At 34.8% G+C, this 13,354-nt stretch overlaps 1 protein-coding gene across 19 annotated transcripts in view; it reads right to left on the reverse strand.

Annotated features, from left to right (window-relative positions):
* The window catches only part of PPFIA2 (PTPRF interacting protein alpha 2), a 465,199-nt gene that overhangs the window by 70,545 nt on the left and 381,300 nt on the right, over window positions 1-13,354 (reverse strand). For all 19 annotated transcript variants that reach the window (XM_045845003.1, XM_045845002.1, XM_045844994.1 and 16 more), the window contains 4 exons: window positions 12,494-12,731; window positions 9,248-9,277; window positions 6,353-6,483; window positions 2,828-2,982 (listed from right to left, as the gene is read on the reverse strand). In XM_045845003.1, coding sequence (XP_045700959.1) covers window positions 2,828-2,982; window positions 6,353-6,483; window positions 9,248-9,277; window positions 12,494-12,731 — 554 coding nt within the window. The remainder of the gene's footprint in view (window positions 1-2,827; window positions 2,983-6,352; window positions 6,484-9,247; window positions 9,278-12,493; window positions 12,732-13,354) is intronic.

Consider the following 13,354-nt stretch of genomic DNA (forward strand, 5'->3'; position numbering starts at 1 on the left):
TATCACAACTGAAGTTTACCTTAACCTAGACTTTTCAGAATGCCATTTAAGGCAAATAACTCTCCCTTTACAAATATTCTGCTCTGTGAGTTATTAAAAATTCCTTCCTTGTTGTTTATCATTTCTGATGAAACCAAGTGAACATTTTAATATTTTTATTTACAGTTTTATTCATTCCTCCAAACCATATTTCATTTAAAGGCACCTAGCATAGCTACTCTCAGGTTAACTTATATTTCTCCATCTTTATGAAATAAATTCTTTAACTAAGAGTTCCAAATCTTAGGACATGATTCAAAATTTCAATTTGGTTCTTTGACACTATCGTTCTTTTACATATTACTTTCTATGTCATCCCTTCTTATCTCCTGTTTTCAATGGTAAAAGAAAGAGCATTGGGATGCTGCTGTGTCTGAGTTTCCATATCAAGATATTAAAAATCAGAGTCATTAGAGATCCTTCCCCAGTTTCTACAGAGGCATAAGTCAGCAGCACGAGGCGGCAGTCCCTGGGGTTGGTAAGTGTTCATGGTCTTTTGCTCACAACCTGAATCCACCTTCCAGGCTAAAACTAGACCTGAGTCCATACTTCTTAAGCAAAGTGCTAGTGGTACCATGCATCTTTTTTGGGGGGGTACAAATATGGTTTCTTGGAACCTACTTGTGCCTACGTTATTTGTGTTTAGTCAAATTTTATTTTGAATAAAGGCTTTATATTCTTGGTTTCTCTGAGAACTTTGACTCACCTTCAGTGTAGCATATATATAGCTCTAGAAGTTCAGATATTTGTCATTGTCTTCCTTACCCATACTGTATGTAGTCCTTACCGTGCTGCTGATTCTGATTTTGTTTATACTCTGCCACTGTTCTATCAAGTGAAAGAAAACTTTCAGAGCTCAGAAATCTTATAACTATTGTTAGTTTCTGATTTAGATGGAGTTGATATGAATGTAATTGTAATTATTTCCCATTTCTTCTGTTCTGTTCTGTGTCATAGAGACACACAAACCTGAAAATAGGTAAGACTATCTAGGTTTCTGGAGAGGTCTACATTTTTCTAACTTTTAACTGTACCTTGGATACCCTAATTTTGACACAATATTGTTGGCAAAACTTCTAGTGATTAAGGAACTACTCATCTAAGTGAAGAATAAAGTAAAAATAGAAAAATCTGAATGAAGTGAAAAGGCAATTATATACATTTTAAGTGGCAAAAATAAATTATGGAATCTAAGATGAATATGTAATGTTAGAATATAAATATATAAAATGACTAGCATTTTAGCAAATTAAATATTCAAAAGTAATTAACTATCAACACCATTGTGATTTACACTATAATATACTGGGAACGACAAAGAATTTGCTAAGCAGTTGTCAAGTAAGATAAAACAAAATTTAAAACTACCTTGAAATAGACATTTTGTATCGAAAAAATAATCACCTTTCCTTTTTTTATTAAGCAATAATATTTTTGATAGTTTAATGGGGTCCTTTTATGAGAAATCAAAATCCAGGAGTATTTAATTCTCCTGCTGAATAACATTAATCACACAGCTAGCTGAAACATCAGTTTCCACTGGTTTCTGATGTTTTGAGTGGGTTTCACATTGTGGAAGTCGGGAAAAGCATTTTTGAATAATACTACAATTGTATATTTGAAAAGATGAAGATAATTCTCAGAAATTATTTTGGAACCAAGACAGGAAAGTAAGTCTGGTAGTTGAGGCATTACTTGTTAATAAGCATTTCTTTATTTGAAAGCCAAATGGAGTGCTAAGAAATTTTATCATTCTGTTTAGCACTTACTACTGAAGATAGGGACTAAATTTCTCAATAATTTCTTTCTCAGTAATTTAACTCTAAGTAAAGCATAAGGAGAAGAGGGAAAAATAGAAGACACAATCATGACTTAACAGATAATTAATAGAAATTTTAGAAAAAAAAGTAAACATATAGGAAGACACCAAAAATAGCTAAATGTATATATCATCACTTCAGAAAATATATTTCACATATTATTTCATTTTAGAAAATTATATATGAATCTCTCTCTCCATACATCCATCTATCAATCTATATATGTATGTTTATGTAATAACCTAAGATCATTTCAAGTGATTTTTATTCAATCAGTCATTGACAATAACTAATTCTAACACAACCCCTATTCCCCAATTCCTTCCACCCCTCCCCCCACACCTACCTGCTGTAGAGCTTGATAGTGGGAAGCTGTCATAGCTTTAAACAAAGAAGCCCTATCCTTTACATTTTATGTCTCACATGTCACATGCTTTATTTTGACTTAACAATTATTTTGGTCTTTTGTAGGTTTCTGATTTTTTTCCAAAAAAATAAAAGCTGTTAAATTCACATAGCTAAGCTTTTACACACATCTATGTTCCAAGTGGCAGAATACACAATGGTTTCAAGGGGGTTTTGAAACACTGGAACTAGGAGCGATATTTCAGTTTTGCAAATTACTAAGACAATGTTTTCTTGTCAATAAATGAGAATAACAGTAATAGCACTTTCCCTCAGAGGTTTTTTGTGTCTGTCACAGAGTCAGCATTAAATAAATTCTAGTTATGCCTATTAACAGAGAAACTGGAAGTGCTGAAAGTTTTATAATAGAGTATTCTTTTCTTGTAAATTTTGTCAAACATTTGTTCAGCTAAATTGGTTTTATAAAGCTGGTTAAAATGGAGAGTTTGTCAGATAAGAAAAAGAAAAAATTTAAAAACCGAGAAACGAAATGAAATAAAAAACAGACGGACACTCATAAGTGACTGCACTGAGTAGAAAAAGAGTCAGACACTCATACTTACGGAGCTGCCCAAGTCGAGCTTTCTCCTTTTTACCAAACAAACGTCCTATTGAAGACTTGATTCCCTTCTTCTTGGGGGCTTTGTGGAGGGAGTCTTGGCTGCTGTTGGCACTGCCAAGCCCGAGGCTTTCCGGCTCAAGGGAGGCAGATAAACTACTGCAAAACACAAAGGAGGGCAAATGCTTGTTTGTTGCAATATCCAAAAGGTACACAAGACTTGTTTCCTTTACAAAGACACGGAAGGAGGAACAAGTAGACTTTGGAAGTAATTTTCTCCCATTCTGCTCACCTTCCCTGTTAAGCATATTGAAGTATGGCTTCCTCATCCTTAGGGCCCTGAGTCTCAAAAGGTCCTCTAGAAAAATTTCTTTTTACTCCAAATGATTTTTTTTCTTTATTTTCTACACAACCTCAAACTAAGCAAGCAACATAAGTGGGCTTATTAACTACATGTTAAATTATCTTCTGTTATTTAGCACTTGACCTTTTATTTATTTCTTTCCTGGAGTGCTTTTAAAATCTTAAACATAATGAATGACCTATGATAAGAAATTTAGATATAACTAATAATGAAGTCTAGCCCATGGTTTCACTGAATTTTCATCAAGCCATCTTTCTCTCAGTTTTGGAACCTAATTCACTCCATTGAAAATCAACTAGTTGGGACTTAGAAATGACAAATTGCATGCACTAGTGATCACCGTACACTTTTTCTTCAGGTATTCTTGATAAGCTGAAATAACTTTCAAGCAGTTGGTATAGGGTCATTCCTGGCCAATGTATCTGACAGTATATTAATAGGAAAGGTTCAGGAGATATTGCCATCATTCTTTTTTTCTACAACTATTAAACCAACAACACCATAATGAATTATTTAAATTCATTGCTTACTTTTCCTAATTAATTTGAGGTCACATTTTGTAAACTCCAAAAGCTATCACTTTTCATGTTACAATATAATTCACTCTTTTTTTGAGACAGTGAAGGAAACATATATTTTGTAGCTGGAGTAATTATTTTTTTTCCCACATTAGAAATTAAAAATAAACAAAGTGAAAAGTGCTTGCCAGAACAGAAAGCTCTGTTTTCAAAAATATTTGTTGTAAAACACATACTTTTTAGAAGACAGGTTCTTATTTAAAGTGTTAATCATGGTTATTATGTTCAGTTATATCAATTATGTGTCTAGAGATGCTGCAATTGATGACAGTAAAAGGACATGCATTTAAAATTAAATTACATGCTTAGATTTATTTATGTCATTAATTATTAGAGATCTGCTTGCAATTCTTTTAGGTAGATGGAAAGCACAGTATTTTAATGAGATAGGTCAGACCTAAGACCCTCAGAGAACAAGTGAGACATTAGGTCCAGAGGTCCCCCCAAATCCAGCACAGAGACTACTCCCCCCTTGGTAGGAAATGCATGGGCGTGGAAAGAGTGATGAGGTAGCAGAATAGAGAAGTCTGTCTTCTGCAAAGGGAGGGGCTGCCTGAAAAAGGGGAATGGCCATAGGCCAGAGGCTAGTATTAACACAATGCAGTTGGCAGGAGGAGGGGCAGAGAGTGGGCAGGATCAAAAACAGAGTTGGGGTTTGGTAGCCCAAGCTTTGAGGCTACTTGTTCATGACAAAGGTGATCAGCACTGTGGGAGCTGATTGCCCCACCCAGGGTGACTGGAGACTTCTGGCCATGCATGGGAAGAGGGGCAAAGACAAAATGGCCATTGGTTGAAAAGCTGGACACTTCCACTGGCTTCCTGCATGTGTGGGATATTAGGAGGGTCTTTTTTAAAGCAAAGGAATGGAGAAGTGAGGCTCTCCCTTTTGCTCTGGAGCTTGGTACAGGTTCTTCCTGGCTCTCTCTGGGCTTTTGGCACTGGAGGCAAGCTCTTCATTCAGGGCTGTCTTGCTTTGGCACTTGGATGCTCTGGGTCTCTGGCCCTTGCTCCTCACATGGTTAGGAGAGCTCATGGGACCAGACAGATGCCGAGTCCCCCAGGAGTTTAGGCCCCACATGGTTGGAAGCCTGCTGCTCCTGGAGGTAGGGTTCCAAACCAGGATGTGTGCCTCCCTGGGCTCTAGCCTCTGAAACACTATGATCCAGCACAGCAAGGCACATGGATCCTGGTCTGCTTACAAGGAGACTGAGAACAGCGCATCCCAGACCTTGAAGGAAAGAGCTGTTGCAAGAGGATGGCGACTCTGAAACCCACGAGTGCACACTCCAGAGATGATGGAGATGTGTTTGCATGACTGGGAAATGGGGAACTTCTGGGTATGGTTTTGGCTTGTAGTCTTTTGGGGAGCAAAAGAAGTTCTGGGTCTCGTGGGAGAGAAGAGCTCAGAGCAGGAATGCTTTAGCCCCTGCAAGGTTAGAACCTAGTGAATAAATATCTGTTTCCTTCAACACAAATCTTTGGGTCATGTGAATTAAGGGTGACAAGCGTCTGAACCCCATGCTGCACAGTTACAATATGAAGAGTCACTATGACAGATGGGATATTTCTCAATCTAACTTTATCCTTGTTCTTTGAGATTTTGTAAGTGTACTTTTTTTTTCCTTTCTAAGAACTTTCTGCCCAAGAAGCAGCAGCACCCAAAAGATAGCTTACCTACCAGTCAGACAAAAGTAAATGAGGCACAATAAGGACTTTTCTAACCTTAATTACTCTTACACTACAAGCCAAATTTACAATCTTGTTCTTGGAGGGAAGAAGAATACACGACCTCAGCCTATGCCACTTTGGCATGTGAATTATTTTAAGTTGAAGAGAGTCTAAGTCTAGCACTCTCAGGAGAAGCTTTTTATTCCCCGCACCTGCCTCTTAAATGCCTAAAAGAAGTTAGACAGGGACCCGTATGAGGAAGAGAGCTATTAAGAGAGGGACATTTTTATATCAGAAGGACTTATCTGTAGGCATGGCCAGCATCTATCTACCAAACAGATAATCTTCTCATTTCTCTATGAATTATCTTCCTTCCCTGGGAAGCTCCCCATCCTTAACCCCTTCCCTTAGCACAGGAGAGTATATAAGCCTCACCATAAGCCTGGCTGCCAGGGAGCCTCACAATTTTCTGAGGCTCCCATATAAATAAAACATGTGTTTCTTCTGTTAATGTGTCTTATTTCAATTTAATTAGACCAGTCAAAAACTCTAAAAGGGAAGATGGCAAAAGATTTCTGCCCCTACATCTTAGAATTCTTCTAGTTTTTTTTGTTATTCCTAGTAAGTTCTTCCTCTAGCCTGATTCCCTTTATAGAAAATATACACCAAAAATAGAAGAGCTATTCCTATAACTATGGCTGGCAACAAGACCACAAATATGATGTTAATTTTGAAACTAAAAATTGGATCTCAAAATGAAAATTTACTTTTTTCACAAGTAGTATGTTTTTTATATTTTCACAAGTTGAACTAAAATTTTTTATATAAAATTTTAAACAGTCCACTTGACCGCACTGAAAGGAAGAAGAACATTTTCCTGTGGAGAGCATGCATTGCACAGTGTGCTAGGAGAGCCTACCTTCTGGCCTCATTGTGGTAGGAAGAAGGGAGGGTGTGAGTCATCCGGATGGCTCTGGGGGTAGGGGGAGGGGAAGTTTCACATTTAATTGTGGCTTTATCTTCCCGACCATCCTCTTCGACCACAGCAATCTAGAAGTAAAAACAATACATTCAGATGAACTCTTTCAAATTTCAACTGAAATTAGTAAACATGGAGAATCATCAAAACAAGGCTATCTGAGTAAATCTAATACAAAAACAAACAAAAAAAACTTGGGGCATATAGGTTTTACATATACAAAGTCACATTATTAAAGAATGTGAGTTTAATAAGTCTTTAAAAGTGAAGACACTCCAGTTAAGGTAAACAAGGTCCAACTACAAAAAATGTTTAGGAGTAAATAAATAACATAGATCACTATGCAGGGACCGTGAAAAAGCTATTTTGAAATCTGTTTTAATATACCAGAGTATAAATGCTTTTAAAAAGTTGCAGCAAATTTACTAAGAAAATGCATAGGCAGGTTATCATAAAACAGACATCTTTTAAGTAGGGGAATTTTGAAGTGAGAAGACAAGCTGTCAATCTATAACTTTATTAGAGAAAGTTTACGTTTTAAATTAACCAAGCTAAAGAAATATATTTCAGGTGTTTAAAAATGAGTTGCAGTTTATATATGAGCATATAAAAAACTTTTAAAAATCACAATAATAAAAGGTAAGAACATAATTCTTGCAAACTATTTTATTTCACTACCTGTCATGTGAAAATTAATAAAGGCACACAGAGAACCTTAAGAAAGTGAAACAAGGGATATCCTTAAAGAACAATTATTTCAGAATCCAGGACAATTCTGGATAGCATAAATTTTGCAAAAGATAGAGAGATATAGCTGTATTAAAATAAGACCTTTCAACAATTAAAGCTAATTCTAAAAATATATTTTCACAGTGATGTTTATAATTTATGCATAGCATCATTGTGTATGTGTGTGTGTGTGCAAAATGAGAGAAAAACTGTGGAAAATCACAGCTTGAAGTAGTTGCAGAAGTTCAGAAGAAGTTCCAAGATTGGCTAGAGCAAAATTTTTAAAGCTGTGTTCTCATTTTATGTCTACACAATGTCTTGTTTGTTTCTACTGTAAGGTATTATGCTTAAATGTGTTTATATATGAAAGAGGCTTCATTCATTGGAGAAACTTAATAAAAATATCTGCTTGTGCTCTTGTTATACAAGCCTAGATTATTCTTAACAGTTCAGGCAAGTATCTTAATAGAATTTTCTCTTTCCATTTCAACTAGCATAATGCCACTAAAATAATCATTTTCTAGAATTGTTTTCAGCATGGCATCAATGCCATGGAAAACTGTTTCTAAACTTGCATCCCTTTTAAACTCATAAAGTGTGCTTCCATACTCTTCCTAATGGGTGCTTATGTTTTCACAGGTCATGATCTGACTGTGATTGTTTTCCATGATTGTTTCTGCTAAGCATGGTGATTTTTGTTTCCAGATTTTTTTCCTGAAACACCCTCTTACAATACCTTTCTCTCTTTGCTCTGATAGTTAAACTATGCCAACTTTTTAAATATCAGCTTTTAAGAAAACTATACACAAACTGTTCCCCTGAACAATGCTGAGAGCTCACACTATATTAACAAAATTGAAGACGATGACTTTGGAATCAGAGATGGATTTGAACTTGTTTCTCTTATTTATGCTAATTCCTTACCTGTTGAGAAAATACATTTCCTCCTCAGTAAAATGGAAGCCAGGATACTTATCTTAATGTTTTCCTTTGAAGTGTAAATGGAATTATGCATGTAACTCCTTAGTCTGATATGCAACAATTTTTAGTTTGTGGTCTTCCATAACCTACCTTTCTTACCAATCAATCATGTCATTCTCTGAATTACTTGGGGCTGAATTTCTGAACAGGATCTTTCTTTGTGACTTTTTCTTTCTTATATTCACTGAAAATCTACTCGCTGAAGTCTTTCACTGAAGTCTTTCTTATATTCCTATGTTCCCAGGACTGAAGTCCATCTCATTTCGTGTATTTAATATTTATGCTCTTGATGTCCTGTTCATTCTGAACAGGAAAGCAGTATATTAACTCTGTTTTCATATTTTCTATATTTTTGATGCTCTGGCAGGAGAGACTGCTGTTCCAGAGCCAGCTAATTCCTGTGGAAAGCAGACCACTTCCCCAGAGTGTGTCTTCTACATGAATACCAATTAGTCAGGATCTCTATCCCATGCCATCTTGTCTACCTGGCTCTTATACTCCAGGAGGCAATATTCTTCTGCCTTAATCACCCTGGGCCAGTTATTAGAGAGAGTTCCTAAAACCTAGAACCCACTAAAATTATTCAAAACAGCCAATCCTAATTTTACTTACCTTGCCTTCCTTGTCTTTCCCTCAGAAACTATGATAAAATCTGCCCATGCTTTCCCCTCACTCTCTCTGTCTCCTCACACACACTGGCTTCCCTATGGCCCTGCAGAGTGTGGGGAGCCCAGTCCTCCTGGGAAATTTAACTGGTTATCTTTTCACTGCAGCTGTCTCCTGATCTGTTGGCCTCCCTCTAAGTGAATAGTGGTGAAACCTACATTTTAAAACAGGCAGCATTACTTTAGTATAGAGAGTAAGTCATCTAAGTCTTTGTATCAACAACAGCACTGTAAATGTTGTGTAGAAAATCAAAATACTTAGTCCCTGTGCATCAAAATTTTTTGTCATTAAGTAGTTTGCTCTGATGATCATATTTAAATAATTCAATAAAACTTAAATGCTTCTAATATTTCATTTTTAGGTTAATAAAATATTTCAACTAGGCAGAATATAATTTTAAAGCTCTCATAGGAAAAAACAGTATTCAACTAGTAATCATATGAAAGTCATTTACAGTACCTTTCTCCGGTGCTTCCGTAGATCACTGGGCTGCGATTGGCAGTGATGAAAGCAACATAAAACAGAACTAGTTAATGACTGTCATTTCACTATTGTACAAATTTAAATAGTATCTATAACTTGGTTTTCTTCTTTACATTTTGTTTTTTTCTAAATAAATTGTGCTCATATTCATTTGTGAATCATGATAAAAACACTCCTCTAGGGCGTTACTTTAGAGAGGGAACTTCCTCAACGGTGTGTTGGGGGGGGTTATGTGGCCACGAAGGAGCCATGTCTACATGCATGAGATGTGAAGTGTGAGGCCCCAGGGAATAGAAAGCACACATGCAGTGGGCTGGCCAGAAACAAACATGGAACTAATTCCTCATCTGTTCCCCATTTCTGCAGAGCCTTGGGCCTCCTTTGGGCACATGTTTTTGTTGAGGGATCTTGATCTTCCTGGATTCTAACAAATCCCCTATTCCCAAGTATCAAAATCTGTGCCCCCAGTATGACATGATTCTCAGACTGCCATTTTTTTGTCAATACTCTTACATAATTTTTTTACAAAGTCAATTCTTTATGATTCCATGTGAACATTATTCACTTAATGTCTTTACTTATTTTTCTTATGTAAATAAGAAAAATATTTTAAAAACAATTTTTGTTAAAATCTCATTATACTTTACATTTTTGTTGCTACCAGAAAATGGGTTGATTTTCTAGTATTCTAGTTCATCCAGTATTCTAACTAGATATTGCTAAAACGTTATTTAAGCTTATGTATTTGTGGTGAGGTAGCAGTGAATACAACTAGTAAAAGTAAATAAACCAAAAAAAAATTTTAAAGCATATGAACATATACAACTCAACAACAATGTCTTTACAATACGTAGTTTCTGTCCCCCAGATTTCTAATGTTCTTTGAATATTCAAACATGAATTATACCCAACAAAATTATTTTTCTTCCAACATGTTTTAATGTAAAAGTAAATCTACCTGTTTCACTATAGCAATAGTGAATTTGAGGACAAAATTTCTTTAGGTGATTAGTACTTCATTTTAAACACTTTTTAACCCTCAGAGAATGTTATAAATATTTTAAGGACTCATTATAGAGCAATAATGTTCACTTACCACTGATTCATTTATGACTCAAGGCAATGCATGGAAGCACTGGTGTCCTTGTCACACACAAAAACATCACATCTAAATATTATACATGTTTCATTTTACTAATATAAAATAATAACCTTGTCAAGGTTTATGATGATAATGTTTATGAAAATACTTGCAGGTTCAAAAACACTACTACTGTAAAAATGGAAGGAACTAATAGTAGTACAGAAAGAACGAAGTTCCCTTGCCTTGAATGCTGACAAAACTACTCTGTGGATGAAGATTCTTACTTTGCTTTAGTAAAAAGTAGGTGATCAGTATATGTAGCACATATTAAATATGTAGAAACTGAGCCAAAGATAATATCATTTTAGTTAATAAGATCAAATGGATGGTTTCTAGATTTCTAAAGTAAGATCATAACATAGCTCAGTTATTGCCTTAGTATATCTTAGTACAATGGCTAAAATTTTGTGCTCTATCAAGTGGGGTCAAATTTGATTAATTTTTCTGATTGACCATTGCCTGTGCTGTTTATTTTAAAAACATTTTTAACATCAAGCCTAGAAATTAGCAGAGACTAGAGGACTCACTGGCTTAACAGCTTAAGGAGATAATTTTTTAAAAATTTCACCACTTCTCTTAGATAGACTTTATTGCATAGAAGTCCCATTACTGTAAAGTTTGCTGTGGGAAATGTCATTTCCATGTAAATAGTTTCTGTTTCAGTTCTCAATTCATAGTCAAAGAAAGAGATACGTAAGCTTATAAGCATAAGAGAAATTTTGTGAAGATAAAATAAAAACCTAAGATAATTATTATTTATAAGGTAGTTTTCCTCTAAGGCAAGAGCACACACACATATATATGAGCAGGATATATATATCTGTGTGTGTGTGTGTGTGTATGTATAATTTGTTAGCCATATCACAAATTATTATAACATTTATTTTAAAATCATTTGGAAAGTGAATTAAACTTTTTGTTCAGATATCACACACACACAGACATTGTGAACTTTTATAGAAGCTTTACAACCTTCTCACTGGAAATATAATATACACTTCATATTTTTCTGTAGTATTATTAATTTATCCTCCAGTTGTCATGTTCATGCTAGAATTTACAGTGTTTCAACTATTATTTTATCTATTTACATTTTAATTAAACATAATCCCCAAATGCTTTCATTTTAAATAGAAAATTTTATTGTTTTAATAATACAGTTTTAATATTCATTATAAAAACAGAATTTTACCTCTACAAATAGTCTAGAATATTTAAATCTTCATTATTATTGTCAATTCAACATATTTCCATGTAATCAGAACAGAAAGACAGTATCGTATGTGCTTTTGAGTTAGCAAATTTGAGGAAAAATCTAGCTCTGCCTATGAGCTGTTTTGGACATGGGCAATTCACTCACACTCTCAAAGCCTCATTACCTTGCTCTCTATTGATGTAATGTCCTCAGAATTCTGAATGTTAACATGAGAATTAAATGTCCAAACATCATGGCATTAAGTAGTTATTACAACCTGATTTTCCAGAGGTTTCCTGTATTATTTTTAGCAAGGGGCACTTAGATCCCTACCAGTTAATGCTTTCAATGTTTAATTCCAAATACAAAGCTAAATGAAATAAAGAATTAAATAATAAAGGTTAAAATCTTTGACAATCAAAATGCAATGAGGAAATTGCTGCTATTGCCTCTGTTTCTTCTTGTTAAATTATTTTGTAGTATGCATACATAAAATTTTAATGTTTTACATTGGTGTACTGAAGCAATTATAGAATAATTTTTGTTATTTATTATGTTAAAGAAGTCCCAATTTAATTCAACAAGATATCAAAATGTACTTAATGATTTGAGTCACTCCTGTTTCTGATAAACTATTTAGATTCCTACTCTTCCATTTACTTACCATATGACCTTGGAAAAATTGCACCTATGCAGGTTACATCTCTTCATCTGGTAATGGAATTACTATCTGTACCTACCACATAGGGTTGTGGTGAAATGAAGAAAAAAGGAACAATGAAACACAGCGAAAGCCCTTTGTCTGGAATAAACACCCGATCAATGTCAACAATGTATCCTTAACCCAAGTGGCGGTAAAGTATCTCTGGACTCATCATCTTACCAGTGTCATGACTCCCATCCGATCCATTTCCCTGGCAGGACTTCGTGGGGTGAGCTTTGGCGTCGAGTGTCCACTGGGGGGAGATGAACTAGCCAGTGAAGAAGCTGTAACCGAGGCAGTGATGGAAGTACCTGGGTGGACTCTCGCTAAATTCAGGCCTTCCAGGCTCACACTTGCTACTCTGTTCTCAATTTCTTCAGCACGTAACTCAGTAGATTCTTTTTCTTCCTGAATTAGCCTGAAAGATAGTTTAATTTTGATACATTATATGGTCCAGTAATACTAATAAGTCAATAAAAACTTCTCTGTGAACATTATAACAAACTTGGTATTTTAACCTTTTTTTCCTCTAGGAAATATAACTATCAATAAATTCCAGGGACTTCCTACCTGAAACTTAGAAAATCCCTCTTTCCAAGTAATACATGATTCCTCTCCACTTTTAGCTTGATCCTTTTCTATACTATAACATACAAAAACCCCTTACCTGCCTAATTAATTTTTGCTATTAATCCTGAACTTACACTTGAACTCAGAGGATGATAAATGAGAGTTATTGAACAAAGTTATTGAATCTTACCTCTGACTCAATAACAAAGTGTAACTGATAAAAACCTCAATAAATAAATCAATCTGAATTTTTTTAACACATTAATACCTATTTAGTCATGTCTTCTTTAAATAAGCACTACACAATTTCATAGTGTGGGAAAATAGATGATGGATATAGATAATAAAAAATTAAACGTTTACTACAAAATTTTTTGAGAAAAAAGCACTAACTATTTCTCTTTTTCTTTAAATAGAAACAAGCTACAAGAATGTGTATATATCACTATTAAGTATTCAAAGACAGAAATA

Source organism: Phyllostomus hastatus, unplaced genomic scaffold (assembly GCF_019186645.2).
Source record: "Phyllostomus hastatus isolate PE091 unplaced genomic scaffold, TTU_PhHast_1.1 phas_contig_432, whole genome shotgun sequence".
Classification (NCBI taxonomy): Eukaryota; Metazoa; Chordata; class Mammalia; order Chiroptera; family Phyllostomidae; genus Phyllostomus; species Phyllostomus hastatus.